General features: G+C 32.1%; 2 protein-coding genes across 4 annotated transcripts; both read right to left on the reverse strand.

Annotated features, from left to right (window-relative positions):
• Positions 1 to 758: 758 nt before the first annotated feature.
• On the reverse strand, positions 759 to 10,042 carry LOC132720305 (uncharacterized). Of its 2 annotated transcripts, none has more exons than XM_060704424.1 (3): positions 9,754 to 10,042; positions 3,540 to 3,844; positions 759 to 2,901 (listed from the first exon to the last, which is right to left on the reverse strand). In XM_060704424.1, exons 2-3 carry the CDS (start codon positions 3,824 to 3,826, stop codon positions 1,668 to 1,670), a joined length of 1,521 nt encoding a protein of 506 aa, XP_060560407.1. In that variant the 5' UTR covers positions 3,827 to 3,844; positions 9,754 to 10,042; the 3' UTR covers positions 759 to 1,667. The 2 variants fall into 2 exon arrangements, with proteins under 2 accessions (XP_060560407.1, XP_060560406.1); XM_060704423.1 differs by having other exon boundaries at positions 3,540 to 3,847.
• A 526-nt stretch (positions 10,043 to 10,568) lies between these two features.
• LOC132720304 (BTB/POZ domain-containing protein 6-B-like) lies at positions 10,569 to 16,935 on the reverse strand. Of its 2 annotated transcripts, XM_060704420.1 has the most exons (4): positions 16,420 to 16,935; positions 15,555 to 15,621; positions 13,498 to 13,811; positions 10,569 to 13,106 (listed from the first exon to the last, which is right to left on the reverse strand). In XM_060704420.1, the coding sequence occupies exons 2-4, from the start codon at positions 15,579 to 15,581 to the stop codon at positions 11,858 to 11,860; spliced, it is 1,590 nt and encodes a 529-aa protein (XP_060560403.1). In that variant the 5' UTR covers positions 15,582 to 15,621; positions 16,420 to 16,935; the 3' UTR covers positions 10,569 to 11,857. The 2 variants fall into 2 exon arrangements, with proteins under 2 accessions (XP_060560403.1, XP_060560405.1); XM_060704422.1 differs by lacking the exon at positions 15,555 to 15,621 and having other exon boundaries at positions 10,580 to 13,106; positions 16,420 to 16,934.
• Between the last annotated feature and the right edge of the window lie 5,397 nt (positions 16,936 to 22,332).

Raw genomic sequence — 22,332 nt, forward strand, 5'->3', positions numbered from 1 at the left:
GTTACGCACAAACATTGGCTGCCTTACAACGCAGCGGATTGCCTGAGTGTTTGCCGTATAGGCCTCTTATCCGAAATATACGGGAAGAGCCAATGTAATAGTATTGCCACTGGTTTACTCGTTGTTAAACTAGAATACTAAAAGATAATGCACTACCCTATGTGCTCTCTACATTGACAAGGTCCGCAGATACCTTTATCAATGTAAAAGCGAATATATTTAAGTCACCAGGAGCCTATTTTTGTTAATTTAAAGGCATAACTTTCAATTTTGAGATTGTAAAACCAGAATTTATTATATCATATCAACACATTTTAGGCCACATGAATGTCAAATGTGAAATTATGTGTATCCGCTTTCCTGTCTACCTTTAAATATTCAAATGTCAAAACATATGGCAGATGTATTCACCAGGGTCAGGAGGTGTATTTTTGCAACATCAAGATCACGTAAGATGTCAAATGGCATCCGTATGATATACTTTCTTTTGAGGAGTTGACGGTTGCTTGTGTGAAAAAAGGTTTCTATTTTCATCTTTAAAAATGGAATATTATATTTAGTCATAGATTAATTGAAAACAAACTGTCTGACTAAAACTTGTGATCTCTTCTTTTATTTTTCTTCTTAATTAAACAATTTACAATTAGTGTAATAATATGTGTGTGTTTTAAGGTGAATTTGATTTTTTTATTTAAAGAGAGTTTTAACAACATATTATTAATACAGGTGGTCCAAAATATAGAACATTTAATATTGCGCCGATTGATAAGATTTATTTGTAATCATACAGTAAGATAAGTGTATTGTTAAAACAATAATCAATTACTTGAAAATAAATCAGAAATTAAATGAATCGCTGTACAAGTTTCCTTTTTATCTATTAAATTTACTCCATTATCACATACGATAAATAACACACATATATCTGTCTATCTATCTCATTAAAATATTCAAATGAATAATAAATAAAACATTTAGTGAAGAAATATTATACATTCTTGTTCCGGAAGATATGAATTTGGAACGTTTGAAATTAAACAAAATTGTTAAAAGTATCACATCCAGTACATAAGCTATTACTCATTAACAAAGATAACCGCCTCCGTGGTCGAGGGGTTAGAGTCGATGACTTTCAATCCAGTTACCTATCTGGCGTGGGTTCGATCCCCGGGAGATGCTTTGGTAGTTAAGCGCGGAGGAAGGTATTCTAGTACTGATCTTACTCTCCAGGAACGATGGTTAGGAAACTACCCGCCTATATGACTGAAATAATGTTGGGAAAAGGCGTATAATGAAACAAACAAACAAACAAACAAATTAAACAAAGATGCATTACATTTATATAAAACAAAACATTATTTTTTTCTATAACAAAATGCTTGTTTTCTTGCCTAACGGTTTTACCTCTTTTTACAAACACACGCGCGCGCACACACACAAACACACGCACGCGCGCACACACATACGCACGCACACGCACAATGTGTGTGTTTTGATATATATTGGTTTGAATTTTCACTAGTGATCATTTTACTATAAGTTTAGTATGAATTTCAACACATGTCTGAGGTTATCTTTATATTTTTCCTCTGTACATTCTTTATAAAGTATGAACGTTTCGGTAACTTGTTTCTACAATAATATTACAATTTTACATGAGTGCAGGACTAATCACGATTTGATATATGTTCAAAACAAAAACTTTGAATTCCGGAAAAATTTCCGAAAATGCTCTTTACTGTTAATGTACCATGTTTGCTTTTCAGAACGTTTTCTGAACTACTCATCATCATCAGGTGGACCTTGTTGTTTCTTTTGTTTTCTAAGTTTACCGTAAAAGTATAAGGTGACCTTGATTTTTCAAGAACAATTGGCTCTTTAAGCGTGATAACGCGTTGTGCCTTATCCGCAGAATAAAACTCAATTTTTTTCTCAAATATTTCAGAATCTTTTCTTACTCCTTTCAAGGTCTCTTGACACGTTACTTTCACAGTTCCTGATATCAAGACGGAAACATTATCTGGAAGGTCTTCAGTTGAAACTGCTTTGGTTTCCGAAATTCTACAGAAATTTCTATAAGGGCTGGTATCTATTTGAACGACTGCGTGATTATAGCTACGGAGAAATGCTAAAGTATTGTTTTCTGGAACCTCAACCCATTCAGCATTTTGTTTGCTGTATAAAGGGGAGTAATATTGCAGATATCCGTGTATTTCGGACAGCTCAAATGCTTTAAGCTTGATATCTCTGCTTACATAGGCTTCAAAACGTTTCCTGTTACTGAAATCTGTTACTTCTCCACATGTTAAGTTCCATTGTTCTTTAATTGGAACTCTAGACACGCATGAATTGCTCGTAACAGTTGTGCCAGGTACTTTGTTGATGAAATCAGCTATATCTTCATATTCTTCGATTGAAAGATAACCTTTCCTACGAGTACATTGCAAGAAGTTTTCCGATGACATAGTTGGTAGCCTTAGGTAGAAAAATGATAATCCTAAAAGTTTTCTCGTATTTTGTCCATTTTTCTCAAACTCGCCTTCTTCTAATTTCTTTTGTGCCCATTCTTCGGTCTTTTTGAATATACTTTCTTCGTTTCCATACAATGTGTCTCCCATCAAGATATAATCAAGGTTTTCTTTTGTCAGTTTTAGAAAGCCTTCAGATTTAATCACTTGATCAGCATTCTGGTCAATAAAAATACAGCATGCTTTACACAGGGAAATCACTTCGAAACGCCGGGCTAGTGACAAAATATCACATACGTTTTCGAGTTTGACACATGAAGCCAGAACATCGGCACAAAACTGCACCAGGTTTGTTACCTGGTAATAGTGAGCTGTCTCTAGTACTTTTGCAGCCAAATCTTCCGTTAATGTCACTTTGTCCATATAAGCATATCTAAAACAGATAGTAACACATTTTATACACACACAGTTACTCAGTGACTTTACATAAATTTATTTAATAATCTTAATCAAAAAGGCTAAGAATATATAATTTGTTAAAGGCTATTTGCAATATTTAATATCTATTCAGCGTAGCATTTGAAATGTATATTACTTAATATATTATTCATTTTATATGTCAATTGTAAGTTGAGAAAAATATTGATGATATAGGTATTAACAAAACGATTTAGTAATTACACGTGTGTTTAACATCAATATCAGTCTAGCATTTAATTCGAGCTGACTATGAGCAATATAGCGGAGTTTTACCATTGAACAATGTAATATGTATAACAGCGAGCCGTCGAATTTCGTACAATACTTGGATACTGCAAAAATTTTGATTAATGAATTTACAGCTTTATTTACAAGTACACATAATCACATGTATAATGCTTTTTGAATTATTCCCGGCAGATCCACTTATTTCAGACTATGAGGATATCAATTAAATGTTATTGTTTCTAGGCGTCGAATCTTGAAATAAATAGTCTTTTGGTCACGAAGAAACACTCCATATAGTCAAATTTTTATTTAAGGGTAGTTTTTACCATCTTATCGTATCTTTGCCTGACAGGTATTCCTTACCTCAAGAATAAATCAAATGTTTCTGCTTCAATACTATCAAGTAGAATTTCTTCGTTTTCCTCTGCACATGGACCAAACAACATCGCCTGAAACACGGGACTTCTTGCAGCAAGAACTATTTTATGCGCATGAATCCTTTCATTGTCGTCATGATCTTTGCATCTGAACTTGACATCTGTCCAAAGTTTGTTCTCATAGAGCTTTATCATACAATCACCCAACGCTTTGGCGTGTTGCCAAGCAGCTGGTAAGCTCTGACTCGACTGTGTCTCATTACAAGCCTCCATCTGTGTCTATGTCTTTACCTGCTAGAAATACATCTTTTAAATGACAAAGTTAACATACTGTATCGATCAGGCCCATCATTTTACGTCCGAAAATAAACCCATATCCGGAAACTACTCAAGTACTGAAGTAATTATCTCCACTTCATTAAATCGACTTTTAATCATCAATATATACACAGTTATCACAGATAACTTAATAATTGTGATATTTGCAATGATTATAACACTTATAATAACTTATTTTCTACACTGTAGCCGTTTTAATGATCAATTAGCCACACGCTCACACCGTACAATCAAATGGGCAGACAGCTGTTCCAGCGTCCACAGCTGTACCAGTATATACATGTCGGCGCGGGGAATACAATTGACGTACGATAAGTATTCATCTATTTTTAACATATCCGAACTGTGTTCGAGTAAATCAATGTTATGGATTCATAGTCAACATCCAAAGAAGCATGCTAACAAATTTCTGGCCCTGTGCAAGCTTTACTTCACATGAATTTTGACTGAAAATAACCACACTATCCGATGAGATGCGGTATTTTTAGTTTGAAGTCACAAAAACTTATATTTTCTCATGATAATTAATCCTTTTTTCATACGATTCGTAAACGTCAACATTTTGTCATTAAATATTCCAAACCATACCTTCAAAAAAGCTTTTCTGTTAAAGTTATAAGGTATTTAAGTTTGAGTGTCATCAAAATTTTAGTAACGTCATCAGCTGTTCGCCTCTTTTTAACGATAACATCGACAGCAATTCATGGGCAAGGATGAATACCGCTGAAAGCTGTTCAAAGAAACAATTTTTAGAGCTTTTGTCCTACAGTCACTCGGAAAAAGTAAAACTTTTTTGTTCATTTAAAATATTACTTTATTCATGATACTTTCTAATTATATTATTTTTATTATTACTTTCTATCATTTGTTTTATCTTAGCTAAGAGGCCTCTATCTCCATTAACCGCACTGTATTTCAATATTGATATTGTTCATATGAATGTATGAGTGAGTAAATGAATGAATGAATTAATTAATTAATAAATGAATGAATGAATGAATTAATTAATAAATGAACGAACGAATCAACAAACGAACGAATGATGCAATATACGTATATGTTAAAACAACTTGTCTGTAGAAAGTATATGAGTTGTAATATTCTAAAAATTACATATTATACATTCAGTTTCTTCCTATGCATGTCCTGTTGTTGTTGTTGTTTTTTTATTTCAGAAGGCCATATTGGAAATAAGATATATGTGATTGTTATTGTATGTTAATAATGTATAACCTTCTTTAAATAAAGATATTATTTTTATTATTATTATTATTATTATTATTATAATATAATTATTATTATAATATAAAAAGGTAGCAAGATCTATTAATATGTTTCTGAAATGATATATTCAAAGAAAGTAAAGGCAAATTTAACGCTTAATACGAATACTCTGTATTATATCTAAATCCACCAAGTGTTATTATAAATAATGGCATATAGTAGACATGTCCCATGCAGTAAATGGATGTGTAACCCGAGATGTCTGCCATATAAAATGATTTATTTAAAAAAATAAAATTTGTAAAATTTTTAAGAATGGTTATTATTTCTATTGCACTATACATTAAAACAGATTTCAAGGATAAATAACAACATGTTTTTCTATGCACTTTCATAATTTGGGTTACACAGCCATTCACTGCATAGGACTTGTCCATTATATGAATTATTTATAATAACACTTGATGGATGCCTTCATTTACAAGACTGAATATTAAGCGTTAAATTTGCCTTTGCCTTTTGACTTAAACATTTCATAAACCTATTACAGGAACTCCACTGAGGTTTATAAGCCTAAAAACATGAAATTTTATTTTTTTCACATAAAAAAACATGAGCACTAAAACATAAATATTAATAAAATATAACCAAGAAATATAGGAGAAATACACTGAAAATCATATGTTTGTGCTATTCTCAATCCGATTTGAGTGAAAAGCGTTTAAACTATTTTCAATTTTGGGTCATTTTTTTTTTCACTTTTATAATATTCTGGAAAATCGGAAGGTATGGTTTGGAATGTTTAATGACGAAATGTTGACGTTAACAAATCGTATGAAAAAAAGGATTAATTATCATGAGAAAATATATGTTTTTGTGACTTCAAACTAAAAATACCGCATCTCATCGGATAGTGTGGTTATTTTCAGTCAAAATTCATGTGAAGTAAAGCTTGCACAGGGCCAGAAATTTGTTAGCATGCTCCTTTGGATGTTGACTATGAATCCATAACATTGATTTACTCGAATACAGTTGGGATATGTTAAAAATAGATGAATACTTACCGTACGTCAATTGTATTCCCCGCGCCGACATGTATATACTGGTACAGCTGTGGACGCTGGAACAGCTGTCTGCCCATTTGATTGTACGGTGTGACGCTGCCAATTTAAACATGACAGCTGGCACCGGCTAAATTTCTGCCCGCGCGAGCTAGGCAGTGACGTCATCAGAACGATACTACCAAGCTAGGCAACCTACGCCAAGCTAGCCATCCATCGTCCAAAACTATAAATAGCAGCCCGAATCCGCCAGAATTGTAAGTACCTTGGTAGATAGCCACCCGACCACACCTTAGCTACAATCTATACTTATTGAATATGGATACTTCTCCAGTCACCAGAAATGTATAGAATACTTTATGCCAGGAATAGCTCATAACGAAGCTTTATATTAAATCATCTAGTTTGGCATTATTGTCCATTTATTATAGATCCTGACTGAAGACCAAGTTTCCATAGGCATAATCCTATATTCAATAGTGATACCCATATACCAGGGTAGAACACCACTGTATTTTGTAGTTACCTGTTTAGATACCCATCTACCTTATAACATTTCATGGTAATTCCTACCATAAATTTGTACCAGACCACAGGCAAGACGTGACACCGTATTTGCCAAGCCTTTCATTTCATCTTATACATTATTCTAGTCGTAATGTTCAGAAGAATATTCCTGACCTAAAACGAGGAGCCAGAGCCTAAGCCATCCACAGAACACACCATATACGAATTTCATTGTTTGTGAAATGTATATTTAATCTTATTTTAGGTGTCCATAATCTTTCAGTCCTCGTGTCCCTATTTGCCCTTAATTTAATAATGTGTGTTTGAAAAGAACCCACGTGTCGATATTGAAGTGTGTCCGGGCTAGCAGACCCCAGATACGTTTCAATACTACGGCCTATTTTTCTAAATTAATTTTGAGAATTCACTGGTTTGGGAAATATGAATATATGTATTGTCAAAATTCCGCAACCAACTCCCATGTCTTAATCATTTATATCATTTTGTTTGCCAAATATTTTGACAAGAATGTTGCGTTAAATATTGTTTGAAACTTATGTCAAGTGAACAAAATTCTAATCTGTATGCCACACTTTTGCATTGCTCGGTTACCTGTTATGGATTTTTTTTTAAAAATCTACTATTAAAATCACGATCTTTATTTTCTCTGTCTTGTCTTTTTTCATACAAGTTCCATGTTTCATCGTGAAATTACAACGAGAATTTGACTGATTGAACAACTTAATTCCGTCTTTGAAAATCACTTCACATCTATATTTACATATATTATTTCGTGTATTCAATACGAAGTTTTTAAATTTTAATCTAACATTTGAAATCAGCGGGATATATATTTTATACTCGTCCAAAAATAACATAACTGGTTGAATATGAATAAATTCAGAATAAGAAACTCACAAGAAATATATCTACACATATTCTTAATTTTGATAACAATGTGTGCTGAATGAAAATTGTCTACACGCTAAAGTATTAATTTGAAATTCAATCATATTTTTTAAGATTTATATTGAAACCCATTGTAATTCTAGACGTTTTGATTGTATGAGATAAAATTGATATTTGTAGGATTATATTGTATAAAATGTTATTTAGCGAGGTTGACCTGAGTTTCCTTAATTCATTATGATTTACCCAATTTTTAATGATTTGCATAGTAACGACCCGATGGCCTAGTGGTAAGTAGGATGGCATTGCAATCGCGAAGCTGCAGGTTCGAATTTTCGATATTCTATTTTTTTAGATTTATTTCTCTTTTTTAAAAATTATCTGCAGCATTAGTTAGAATGTGTCGGGTTTTTTAATTTCTAACTGTGATATACATAACTATGTTTTTTTTCATAATTTGAAATTTTTGAAAAAAAAGTATTCCAAATTTGAAGTGTGTTTTTTTGTCTGTTATTGAGAAATTGACTTAAAAATATTAAGTAAAAATAACTTTGCACCAAGGGCAATTTTCCGCAAAATACGCCCGTGACAAAAGCTTTTGACAGACATGTAGGCATTATAGATATGCATATAGGAGATATGCTCTGGACAATTGCCAGAAAATATCTGGATATTTTATCATCTCTAGAGACATTGACATTGCAAATAAATATTAACCTAAATTAAGTGTGTCATACTTGTAGTCATGATAGCTATCATTTATGTTATAATCCATCAATAAATAATGATTAAATGGTCCCGTACACAAATCTTCAAGTGACCTTTACTTTGGTAGCAGGGACCTGAATTATGTGCGCAATAAACCTCACAATGGTGAAGATTTATGTCAAGTTACATTAAAATACCCCGATGAAAGTAGAAGTTCAATGACCTTTAAGTGTGCGTTAATATTTAACCTAGAAATCTGGTTCATTCATGTGACACCGCGTCTCATAGTAGTGAACATTTCTTTGAAGTTTCATTAGAATCCCAACATGCAGGGAGGAGATATGCTCTGAGCAAAACTTCTGCATTTTATCATCGTTAGATACCTCGACCTTGTATATATCAACCTAAATTACATGTTTCACATGAGTAGTTGTGATAATGACCTTTTGGGTTTCAATCCAATTTATGATGACTTAATGGTCCGAATACACATTTTTTTATATCTTCAACTTTGACCACGCGCGCGTGACACTGCTTCTTATAGTGATTAACATTTCTATGAAGTTTCTTTAAAATTCCTTCATGCGTGTAGGAGATATGTTCCGGACAAATATTGAACGCCGCCCGCCAAGCCGCCCGCCCGGCATCCGGGCCAGAGTATAATACGACCCGTTTTTCAAACGGGCGTATAAAAATGAGTTTTAAGACTATCTGCCCTTCTGATTTGGTGTTATAATTTGACAGTGAATATCAGGTTTGAAGCGAATAGAATTGCTAGTTTATGAGGAAATGGACCTTAACAAAAAATAACCAGGCTTAAGAAATGTAAGTTCAAAAGGGGCATAACATTGCATAAAATAATTTTAGGATAACTAGCATTTGTTCGTTTTTATAAAAATTAACACGTAAACCAAGTTTATAAAGTAAATAGCTTTTATTTTTATGTTTCTGAGAAAATAGACCTTTACAAAAAATAAAAGTAAAAAGACAATAACGCTGACCCCGACGACGACGAGAAGGTCATGACAATATATTCATTTTTCTTCTTGTATTTGTTTTAAAATCATACATCATAAATTGTTTTGCTTCCTCCCTTGGCTTCATGAAAAAGACAGTAAATGAACATTCTCTATGCAGAAGTTTCTAATTTCAAAATTTCACCGTTGTCATGATTGAAATGTTGGATTCTGCTTAATTTGTGAAGTTATCAAAGAATGTTTAAGGTTTTAACAAATAGGAAAGAAATGTTTCTAACTCATTTAGAAGAGGAGCGTTTAGACATTGACTAACACAAATTAACTCAAATTAACCAGCTTGCATTTTGTATTTAAGAGAAATTCGTTTGTAAAATCTCTTTTAAACTTTAAAGACAAAAATCAGCAAGAAATAAATACTTGGCATCACCTATTAAAATTATCTGTTTCAAATTAGTATATTGAAATATTTACTAACCTTTTGTTCTCTAATGTCCTTACTTTAACTTGTTAAATCTTCTCCAACATGAACAGATCGATTAAATGTAAACAAACCACCTAGTTACGCATACAAAACCCCACTCATTAAGTATGTTTCGAAAATCATAATATATCTAAATAGGTTAGGTATTGAAGATACGGTTAAACAAACGTTTAAACTTGACACGTTTAAACTTGATCTACGAGCATATAAGATATTACCGAAAATCTAATTTTATCTTAATATGTCTGGTTACCGGCCGCAGAATTGAAGATCAGGTTGTACACCTCTCAACTTTATCTTTATTAGTATAAAAAACTAGTTTTTATTAACTTAAAATATGTGAAAATTCCTGATTTACTTATAGATAGAAGTTCAGTTAGTGATAAATGTATATTTAAGTACATTACTGAGTGCTAATATGCTGTTATAATAATACTTTTTGTATTTGTTATTATCATAATGGCATTTTTAACCTTTTAAACTAAATATCCTCTCTGTAACTATGCGGTCTCTATTTTTCCAATGATGTCATGAAAAGACGTGAAACATATATGGCGGTAATTAAATGGTGGGAAAATTGATGGGAACAAAAGAAAAAATTATAGTATTTTGGCGCGTAAACTAAAGGAGCAACTGGTGAATAAAATCAAACGGGTGATAACTAAATTAATAAATTGATAATATCAAATGGAGCAAAATTTATTTATGTTAGCAATAATATCTGAAATTCAAAGTAATAAATGCACGACTTTTTGCATGTCATAAATTTTAACCTTCAATTTTCAGACATCGATATTTTAACTTTTTTATGCAAAGGAAAAATCGTTTAAATCATTAATATTAAATATAAAAATATTGTATAGGTGTTTATATTTATTAATAGCAATTCGATAAATTTCAGGTGAAAGTACACTCAAAATATCTTATTTCTTATGAATACTAAATTATTTCGTTCGTAAAGCGATTGCGTTCTATACAACGCCGATCTATGAATATTATGACATTGACATGCATGTACTGCCAGCTGACTTCTATTCATTCTTTGTAAATAACTTAGACGCTTTGCAACAAAGAAGTGTTAATAGACACGTTGGCAAAATATTGATCATTCATAAAAGCTTTCAAAAAGAATTATCGATTTTACATTTTAAAATAAAAATGATTTTAATATTTCGAAAATGTTAAAGTATATATATCTACAAACTTTAATCTGAGAATGATATTAAATATTCCATCTAATAAGTTATAATTTGTATACTAGCTGAGTAGCATTGAGTCATATTCATATCAGCAAAGAAATTACCGATCAATTATTATCAAATATTGTAAGTAACACTAATTTGAACTCTGATGACAAATAATACTATATACAAATGTAAATGTTCACATTCAACTGTATTACGAAGCCCGGCCCACACACATATTTGATACATCATGCCATCAATGTAATCTAAAACATATGCCTCCCAAAACTATGTATGGTCACTCCTGTAAAGTTTGGTTAAAATCCCACCAATAGTTTAACCTGTGAAGGCCGGACAAGATTTTTCTTTTTTAAGCGCCATTTTACGCAGTGAAACGGAACGTGCCGGCGATGTGCACAACAAGGGATGGTACTGATCACTTCATAAAGTTTAGTTGAAATCCCAACAGGAGATTCACTTGTGAAGGCCGGACAAGTTTTTTTCTATTTTTAGCTCTGTCGGCAATTTTGAGCAGCGAAGCGGAACTTGCCGGCGATATGCACAACTTGTGATAGTTATGATCACTCCTGTAAAGTTTGGTAGAAATCCTACTAGTAGTTTGACCTGTGAAAGCCGGATAAGATTTTTCTATTTTTTAGCTCTGGCGGCCATTTTTTTGCAGCAAAGCTGAATGTGCCAGTGATGTGTACAACAAGGGATGGTACTGATCACTTCTGTAAAGTTAAGTTAAAATTGCAACAGTAGTTTGACCTGCATATATCCTCAGATAACTATTACATGGATACAATTGTACATATTTTGCACTGAGATATGCGATGACTACGGTAAACTGGTGGTTCTACAAACAATGTATGTAGCAAAATTACATTTACTATGCGTGTATATTCTAAACATTATTCACGATTCGATATATTCTTAAAACAGAGACTTCGGATACCGGTAAATTCTCCATATACGTTCTGTACTAAAATGCCACTGTACTTGCTTGATGGACATGTTTTCTCACTACAAGCTGTCTTCAAGTTAAACAAGTATCTTGATTTACATTCCATGTTTATCGTAAAAGTATATGGCGATCTTGACTCTACAAGAAGAAGTGGCTCTTCAAAACTTATATCTTGAAGAGTGCTTTCCACAGATATAAAATTCAAATCTTTCTCGAGAACCAGATATTCATTTTGCCTTGTTTCCTTTTTATTCTGATCATTTCCATCAGCTTCTTCGCTTTTGCTACATGTCACATTCAATTGTCCTGATATTGGCACTTGTACACCAGGAATAGTTTCACGACAAAACAGATTATATACAAGAAAATAATTGTTTGGGTACCTTTGAAATGGTCGAACGACAAAGTCTTGATATCTATAAAATATGTCATCTTTTGTAACCTGCATTGTGTTGCCATCCGTGCCGAACAAATCACCATATCTCACACATGTATTTATTTTCGCAAGCTCAATCTTTTTAAGTTTAACATCTCTGCTGACAGTTATTTGAAAACCTGTATTCAATCTGTCAACGGAAATAATTTTGCTTTGCTCATCGGTACAGTACACATGTTCCTCAGTCGGGAGTCTTGGAAAGCGTGAATTGCGGTTAACAGTTGTATCAGACGTTTGGCTCATACAATCTACGAGTTCCTCATACTCATCCATAGTAAAATAACCCTTCTTACGAGTACATTTTAATAAGTTTTCCGATGTCATAGTTGGTAATCTTAGATGAAAAAATGCCGAACCTAAAATTTTTCTGATATTTTGCCCATTTTGCTTGAGGTTGCATTCCTCTAATTTCTTCTGTGCCCACTTTTCGGCATTTTGAAATATAACAACTTCCTCTGCAAAGAATAGGTCACCTTTTAAAATGTATGTCAGGGTATCTTCTGTCAGTTTGAGGAATCCTTCCGAGTCCATAATTTTATCAGCGTTCTGGTCAATAAAGCTGCAACATGCATTACAAAGAGAAATGACATCGTAGCGACGAGCAATTGATAACGTATCAAGTACGTTATCAGATGTAATACATGAAGCTATAAAACCAGCACATAACTTCACCAGAGTTGTCACCTGATAATAATGAGCTACCTCGAGCACTGATACAGCTATGTCTTGGGTCAAGTTCACATTGTCCGTATACAGAAACCTGAAACACGTTATCATAGCAAAAGGTTTACCATTTGAAGCAATGACTTTCAAAACAAATTGACAATACTTTACCACACATATTTTGACACATATTTGAAATAAATATAAATCAGAAGCACCTCAAAGTTATCAATGCTCGATTCAATTTTATAGTAGAACTAGCATTTGTTCTATTTAACAATTTAACCAAATGTAACAACTGAAAAAAGAACAAATACAATAACTTATATATCTGAACAAAATATTTAAAGCAGGATAATTTTTATTCTGAAATTAAATGTGTATAGCATTCCTTACTAGAAATCTAAGGTTTTCTTGTCTTACTTTTCTACATTTTTAAGATGTTTTATCTTCTTTATGTTAACTTTGTCTTCGCATCCTGAACTCACCTTAGGAAAATATCAAAAGTTTCTGCTCCGGTATTGTCCAGCACAATGTCTTCATAATCGTATGAACACGGACCAAAAAACATTGCCTGAAACACTGGGCTTCTTGCCGCAAGAACAAGCTTATGCGTGTGAATTCGCTCCTGTTCGTTGTGGCCATTACATTTGAACTTGACGTCGGTCCAGAGACTTTTTTCATAAAGTTCAATCATACATTCCCCCAGAGCCTTGTCGTGTTGCCATGTAACAGGCATTCCCCCATTGCCTTGAATAATCTGATATTGGCTTGAACCTTCCATTTCTGTTAAACTGTCAACCTTAAAATGTATCGAAGATAATAACTTATCGCAAGCACAAAATGTCATCGCTTGTTCATGAAGGATAAGGTTCCCGCACCACCTTATCCAGCACCAAGGAATGAGATATTTCTTACGCGTTTATCCACGTATATCATTATACCTTTATTATGTACCGATGCTTAAAGTGACATTATGCTCATATTTTCATAGTCAAGTTGAGCTTAATTGACTTTATATTTCAAAAGATTGACTGTCAAAATGGTGTTTGACCAACAGTTGTTATTGGAAAATGTTAAGAATTAAATTATAAATATGCCTAAAATTTAAAAAGACTGCCCCACACCTTTTATAAACTAAGCGTTATACGTAAATTCTAATGGACATTTACATAGATTTCATTTGGATCTGTGTGTTATTTATTGTTTACGCGAACTTAATTATTTTATTAAAAGAGATTATGGCAAAATGAAAACATGTTTTGATCTTCACCTGTGCGCTCACTATGTACCCTTGGATGGGCATTATGTCACTTTAAAGTATTCTGAACCACATTCTTGATCATTTAATGTTCAAAATATTTGAAAATAAGATTAACATTGTTACCAGTCGTTAAATATTGTTGTTGTTTAAATTTGTTAATGCCATCAACTACCTTTATTTATATAAATCCCCATTTAAAGGCCCATTAAGACTTTTTTTGCACCTGGTTTCCTGTAAAAGATTCATAAAAGTTACTTGATGGCCAATTACCTAAATCATCATTTGCGGATGGTACTATTGCCAAAAGTACAGTTATAGTGATTAAGTGTTATGGAACTCATAATTCTATTTTATTTTCATTTTACTACTTCACATTCAGTGCTAACTTGCTACTTTCTTATGTGATCGTTCTTTATAAGAAAGAAATATTATATTCATTTCTAATACACAAATGCATGAAAATATTTGAAAATAATTTTTTTTAAAATCTAGTTGATAGTTGGTCTAAGTTGCCATATTTTGTATCAAATGTCATTTTCTAAATATTTGTACGAGTGGTCTCCTAGAATAACGCAGACCGTTGCCATATTTGTTTTATAAGGATATTGTAACTAAACTTTACTTACAAGTTCTTTAAACATATTTGAATTAATTTATGTTGTGTTCTATATGTGAGAAATATATACACAATCACGGCCCCTGTAACCAATTATCAACTTTTGCAAGCATAAATCATATATATCGTTAATGTCTTGTTTGCAAATTAATAGCCTGACGTCGTTTTCTTCATAAATGATGTCATCTTAATGTACACTGCAAACACTTCGTGATATTCATTACCAGAAACTAAAAATTTGTTGCTAAAAGCAATCAGGTTAAAAAGACGCAAACGGATAATGCTGAACATCGCACTGTTAACAAGACGCTCATGCATATTCTACAGGCGAGAAAAATGTTAGGAATTTTGAAAGGTACCTCTTGCTTTCCATGCATTAATTCTCAAGTGGTATATGCATTTCATCGATGGCCAGAAGAGAATTAAATATCATAAGAGTCGGGAAAGAAAATTTATCTTTATTGTGACGTTTGGGTGATTATGACGACATTGATAGAGACTGGGAGATGTGTGTTCCCTCACTATAATCACTAGGAGAATTTTATCGCATATTAAGTGACAATAAAAACTTGAAGAAATTTATTTCGTGATGGGGTCATAGACTTCGGACACATGAGAATAAGGAAGAGAGAGTGACTGCTTTGAAAAAGTTTATCGCACAGTACCGCAGAGATGGAGTTTATCTGGCCCATATTGTAACTACCAAAATGTACTGGACATTCCTGTTTGGCCCTGAAATCAAAGAACAATGCCGTTAATTTAAGACAGACAGTTCTCCAACTATAAAGAAAGCACGACGGACGAGTTCATCGAAAGACAAGAGAACCTTTTCTTCATTGACAGGGAAATACATTACCCCTACTACTGTGTGATGCCCAGTACTATTAGTCAAAGGTTAGACGTAATGACTAGACCGTGCAAGAACTAGTGCGAGCTTTACGCCATTGCTACATAAGGACAATATAGCAAGCCATTCGGCCGCGTCTACCCAGCTAGAGATTAATCTGCTGGAAAACGTGTTAAAAGAATACGCCCTTGAAATTATGAATAGCACAATGTCAACATAACATTATTGTGTTCCATTTAACCGGAAACTACTACCTATCTTGTATTCTGTCGGTGTTACTCATCTTACTCATCATATGAAATTAAATGTTTGCTTATTGCGCTTTAAATCATCAACAAATACTTAGACATTTAATCAAAATATTTTCATCAAACCGAGAATGCATTAGGACAATATACTATACTCTTGTTACCTTCCTTTACACGTTAAAAACATCGGTTATAATAGTATGACCCAATACGTACATTATGTTCAAAATAAATTTTAATATCTTTTTCTGCTATTGTGGTTATTCATTATAATAAGTTAATGTTAACAAAATATTGTTTAATTCAAATTAGCATTTACGTATCTTAAACTGTTTATTTTAAATTAATACTAAATGAAGTTTTAATTTTGTAAATAATTCGTGTAAAGAAAAAGAAGATAGTTTAAAATCAATATAGAATACATTATACACTTACTCTTTTAGTCCTTATATCTCCGTTCGTTAAACGTCCTTCTCGAAACGCGCAGATATTCGTTCTAAAACAAGTTGCGGCTGTCAATAAATCCGCCTAGTGACAGGAACAAAAGTTTTACGTCACTGTAATTTTCCGAAAATCATGCATTACCTCTTAAAGGGACTTCATTGCGAATTTGATTTGATATGAAGGGACCAGAATGTTTTTTCGAGATTAGTGTACCGTTTCATGTTGTGTGATGAGTACACCGATAATTTCTGTGCACAATTTTAGATCATTTTCTCAATCAGTATATTAAGGATAATAATTTTAATTGTGCAATATGATCCCAAAATGAAAAAAGTGTAAACGCTTTTTTACACTAATCTGGTTAAAAATCGTACAAAATATTTAGTCCACTGATATTATGAGAACAGCTCTTCATTTTCGTTGCATTGTGTCCGTTTTAAATGCCCCGGTTTATCTAGCATGTTAAAATTTAAAACATTATTGTTTCAGGCGTTAGGACCCAAGTAGTTCCTTTAACACAGCAGACGTGATATTTGAAGCAATACAAATGTGTATGTAGGTTATTGAAATATAACAGTTTATTGTGCATTTTCATTGTCGGTTTTATTTACAGAGGTACACCTAAATATTGACTCGCATGTAACACAAAGACGAATGTAAAATTGAAAGAGAATAAATTTACTGACAGAAAATGCAATAGGTTTTCATCATGATCTCTTTAAATATTTCAATAAAACTTTTATGTTATTTTTTCAAAACTGACAACACCCCAATAAAAAAAACACAAAAAAAAACACAAAAATAACAACAAAGAACACACACACACACCAGAATTGGAACCTACCGCTAAAAACACAGTTTGTTTAATTCAATTGCGGAAAAGCCATTGTAGTAGTTTGGAGGTTCATCTTAACTTAATTAAATAAAAGTAAAACTGAATATGAAAGAACGCCCAAATGGACAAAATTTAAAATGTTGCCAAGATGTTTCGTAAAGAACTCACCATTTTCTGGAGCCAAAACAATTGGTCTGCTTCCTTTGCTGATTCATTTTATGGTTAATTTGGAGGTTTTGTTTAAAATTGATATAAGACACAAAGCTGTAACTAATGGAAAATGGCCTCGAGAGGCCGCATGGCATGGTCGTTTTTTTTTTTTTTTTGATGGCGATTTGATATTTCTGTATATTCTTAGATCGACTGAAAAATTTCACTGAGATACATTATTACCTTACTAAAACGTTGGTTTATATTATTTCGAATTGGCACAAAACAGTGCTATAAAAACTTGATGAACATGTGTCTATGTGGTGTCTGACATACAAACGCGGGTTAGAGCATTTATTATTTAGATATAATATATGAAGAAGTGTTCAGGTACATGGATTAAGTTGAGGATTCTTCTTTGATCAAAGATGAAATGCAAGGAGAAGAATGCGAGAGACCTTTTGGACCAATGATTTGTTCTTTATGTACATAAAGTCTTCGAATTTTCGTTAAAAAAATAAATCTCCATTTCCCGAAGCAAACCGTTCAAATACCCGCATGCCATTGCCGTTTTTTAAATCGACAATTTGTTATTTTCGTATTATAAGTGTATGAATTTTCGAAATAAAACACTATTAATGAATAAGCCACAAAGCTATAACCCGAGGTGAATGGCTTAGAGAGGCTCACATGGTATGGTCGTTTTTTATCGGCTATTTGTTTTTTCTTTAATGTAAATTGTGTTAATTTTTGTAAAGCACTTGTCTACTTTCTGGAGCCAATCGTTACAACACCATTTATCTGATTCCGTTGTGGATAAGCCCTTGCATAAGTTTGTTTCTGTACATCATTATAAAGCCCAACGCTTTAAATTCGATTTTGGATCGTCGATAAATCGCACTATCGCTACTTACGAGCAGTGTATGTCGCCGAATTTTAGTGTCAAAAAAGTTATAATGTTGTCTTATTAGATATTTTTGTAAGCTCTGTATCAAATTTCGAAAAATACTGTACTGTGAAACACTCACTAAAATGGTCTGAATTCTGAAACTTAGTTACTTTGCTACCCTACTTGCTGTACTTAAAGCCTATAGAACTTTGGACACCGAAACCTTCCTATGCATATCATTTTGACTAAGCCTTTACAGTATTATAATTATTAAAACTCCACCTCTAGCACATACAATATATAAATGATCTATGTGTGTTCATGTTTAGTAATAACTACCCCTGTTACAACCTGAATTGTAATAAAACCGGAATTGTAATAAAATTATTACAAAACTAGTAAGGATGCCAAAATATTATAACATTTAGGTTGTCAACCTGAATTGTAATTAAACCCGAAAATGTAATAAACGGTCAAATCTTAAGAAATGTCTCGGTTACATACATGGTGTTTAAAAAAACGAATTTGGACTCAACATCGAAATTTTTAGAAAACTTACATGGATGCGGAAAATTACATTTCAAATTGGAGAGCAGAAATGGTATCATAAAGTTGATGACAACCTGCATTCATTTAAGTACTTGACATGCAATGCATTCTATAGTTAATATACGCACATTTTATTCCTACGATACCATGGAGAAATTGTTTTTTTAAGGTCACATTAATGTTAATTTATTGATAATATGAATAAATAAAGGAAGGATGACGTTCATTCAAATGTAACGATCTTAATACTATTCCAGAAGAATTGTCCATATAGTACCTTAAATAAACAATCTGAAGCGTAATGACATCTTGAAATGTAACAAACTATCTGATACGTAGCATTTTCATTTTCTATGCTGTACAACCACCAAATAATATATTTTTGAAGATCATCTTTACTAACGATATAATAGCAATAAAGAAAATTTGCTTGTTCGGTATATAGAAAAGTTATTACAAAACCGGTTGAACTGCCAAAAGTATTACAATTGAGTTGACAACCTGAAACTCAAAATGTTATAAACTTTCTGAAAGATGTCTTTCTCTAAAATAATTCTTAAACAACAACGAAAAAGAAAGAACCGATGAACAAACCAACGACTAATAAAACAATAACGTTAAACATCAGTTATAAGAAATGCTGATTGTTTTATATAAATTAAAATGTAGGAGTAACAGTAAAAGTGTAACAATTTAATTACAAAACCGGTTGACCTGCCAAAAAGTTATTACAATTCAGTAGACAACCTGAAATGTAATAAAAACTAAAAATATAATAAATATTTGCATGCACTAGTTTTCTATTTCTAAAAAATTCTTTAACAACAACCCCGGAAACGAAAGAACCGATGTACAAATCATCTACTAATAAAAAAAATAATGTTAAATACCAGTTATAAGTAATGTTGATTGCTTGATATAAAAGAAAATGTAGGAGTAACAATAAAAGTCAAGTATTAAAAAATTAAATTACAAAACCGGCTGAACTTCCGAAAAGTTATTACAATTGATTTAACAACCTAAACTGTAACAAAAACACAAAATGTAATAAACTTTTTGAAAGTTGTCTATTTCTAAAATAATTCTTTAACATCAACAACGAAAGCGAAAGAACCGATGATCTACTAATCAGTGACATTTGAATTTACAATCATCCGCGGATGCGTTCATACGGTGTTTTCCTGAACCTTCAATCTCACACATTCGTGCCATTCCATGAAGTGCGACGTATGGTCCCTAAGTCCAAAACGTGGAAACGATTGGCGATCTACATAATTTTAAAAATGCAATATTGAAAGGGAATCAGAAGTACAGAAGCCTGCATATCACAGACAAAATGTTAAAAAACAGACTAAAAAGGCAGGCCACATATCATAAGGGCTATTATACATAATTTAAGTAGGAATTCTTGTGTCTACCGACCCTGTTTTACGTATTTATACAGGTGGTTACGGTGTCTCCTCATTGCGTAATCGCCAAAATACGTTATACGACATCTGTGGTTTTTGCTTAAATGTACGGAGGCCTTTCAACATGAAAATAGTGATTATTGGAAACAACGTGATATCAGAGTTAATAAACATTGTTTTTCATATGTTCAAAGTTCAAGAATGACTCGAATAATGTATTCATAAGGCGTTACCAAAAACCATCGCTGTCAGTAAAATATTTATCATGTTTATAGGAAAAAAAGTCAAAATTATTTTCTTGTTTATTTACAACACGAATTGTAAACTCTGGCGCTGCTCTTTTAAAGTTATCTTGTAATTCCAATTTTCTCATAAATAAAAACATATCTAAAAGAACCCTTTTATGACTAAATACAAAATTATAGTTTAAGACTTATAATATTTCAATTCATGAAAATATATATCTGAGTGTTTTGTTAAATAAGTCCCCTATAACATTTCACAATATTATGATGTTTTTAGTGCTAAAATTGTTTGCGGCTACTGAAATATTAGCTTTTTTTCATGTTAGAAAATTATCATTTTTAAATATCTCCAAATTTAGTGAATTAACAACAGAACCACAAAATAATGCTTCTTCATTGAACAATTATGTCATGATCACGTTTTAAATATAGGAAAATGTGCTTAAAGTAATGATGTTCATTTCCCAAATATCTCTTAAAAGATTTTCTCACCGCTGGTGTAGAACTCATCATTGGCTAGTCGTTCACTTGCGGAGATATTACATAATATAATAGTTAATAAAATCATACTTATTAGTTATTAAGGAAAATCGGTTAAGTTGACCAACCACTGAGATAAACAAGTGTTCAAATCGAGGTAAAAACATAACAAGCAACATACATGAACTCTTTTCAATTATTATAAATAAAAAAACACTAATGTCTTTTTGTGTGAAAATGTTTAAAAACGTACGAAAAAAACTGGTTCGTAAGACCTTCTTGACTCATTATTTCACTTCATTGCATCGTCTTGTCCCACCGAATAGTTCTGATACAAAACAACAACAACAAAGACAAAAAGAACCACACAATCAGTCAATGTGTTAAAAACCCCAGGAAATATATTTCGTGACAAACAAAACCACCAAATAAAAGGCTCAAAAAGATTACTGAATTCACATTATAAAACACTGTTTGAGTTAGATTAAGCTTATGTACAGACCAGAAATGGAAGAAACTGCTAAATTAAATCTTTTTTCTTTTTTTTAAATATCAGACAAGAAAAACAATGTGATCAAACTTTCAATAGCTTTCAATGATTGTGATCCATCAACCAGTTTGTATCAGTCTGCTTTGTTTATCCATTGCATTGAATTGTTTTTCAAACATATATGACAATGTCTGTCCTAAAGACATCAATTCATATATCTTTTTAAAATGATATCGTTTTTTACAAAAGCATCTTTGATTAAATCAATAAATCGTGCAGATGAGTAAATAGTTTTGTGTACCCCTGCCTAAAACGGAGATGATTAAAGGATTCATTAGTGATAAAAAGTAATTTAAGACAATAACAGCTGCCACAACAACATACATTGAGTTAAGTTCCGGCTTTGTCAGCATGACGTGTTTCATTTATTCAATACATCGCTAAAGCTAGCTCATTGTACCATAATAAAAATTGATTCAAACAAAAATCTTGTAATCTAGAAGTTCTTTTAAATACGTTGTAAACATATGTTTAGAAAATAAATCTTGACAACAATGTTATCCACTCCAAAAACAACAACAACAACAAAAACAAAAAACAAGCAAAAAAAAAAACAAAAAAAACAGAAAACAAAACATTGTCAAAAGAAAACCAAAAACACCAAAAACCAACAAAAAACAACACCCCACCCTGAAAAAACACAAAAAAAACAACCAAACGACAAAATGCCTTGCTTAAGCTTATTTCTATTTTATTTAAAGTATACATCTCTTCTTTCATTTGAAGAAAAACATACAAGATGAAACATACTCAGAATTGCTACTTAGAAAATGTATATGGAAACAAACAACTGGCAA

Source organism: Ruditapes philippinarum, unplaced genomic scaffold (genome assembly GCF_026571515.1).
Source record: "Ruditapes philippinarum isolate M1 unplaced genomic scaffold, ASM2657151v2 ctg460_1_1_1_1, whole genome shotgun sequence".
Taxonomy (NCBI): domain Eukaryota; kingdom Metazoa; phylum Mollusca; class Bivalvia; order Venerida; family Veneridae; genus Ruditapes; species Ruditapes philippinarum.

Bases quoted from the DNA above. Each gene is read 5' to 3' on its own strand.
- LOC132720305 (XM_060704424.1), bottom strand. From the start codon at position 3,826: ATGGAGGCTTGTAATGAGACACAGTCGAGTCAGAGCTTACCAGCTGCT. The intron at 2,902-3,539 runs GTAAGGAATACC...TATCTGTTTTAG, and splicing joins ACATTTGATTTATTCTTGAG to ATATGCTTATATGGACAAAG.
- LOC132720304 (XM_060704420.1), bottom strand. From the start codon at position 15,581: ATGGGCCAGATAAACTCCATCTCTGCG. The intron at 13,812-15,554 runs GTACTGTGCGAT...ATACATTTTAAG, and splicing joins AGATAAACTCCATCTCTGCG to GTTGACAGTTTAACAGAAAT. The intron at 13,107-13,497 runs GTGAGTTCAGGA...AACGTGTTTCAG, and splicing joins ACTTTTGATATTTTCCTAAG to GTTTCTGTATACGGACAATG.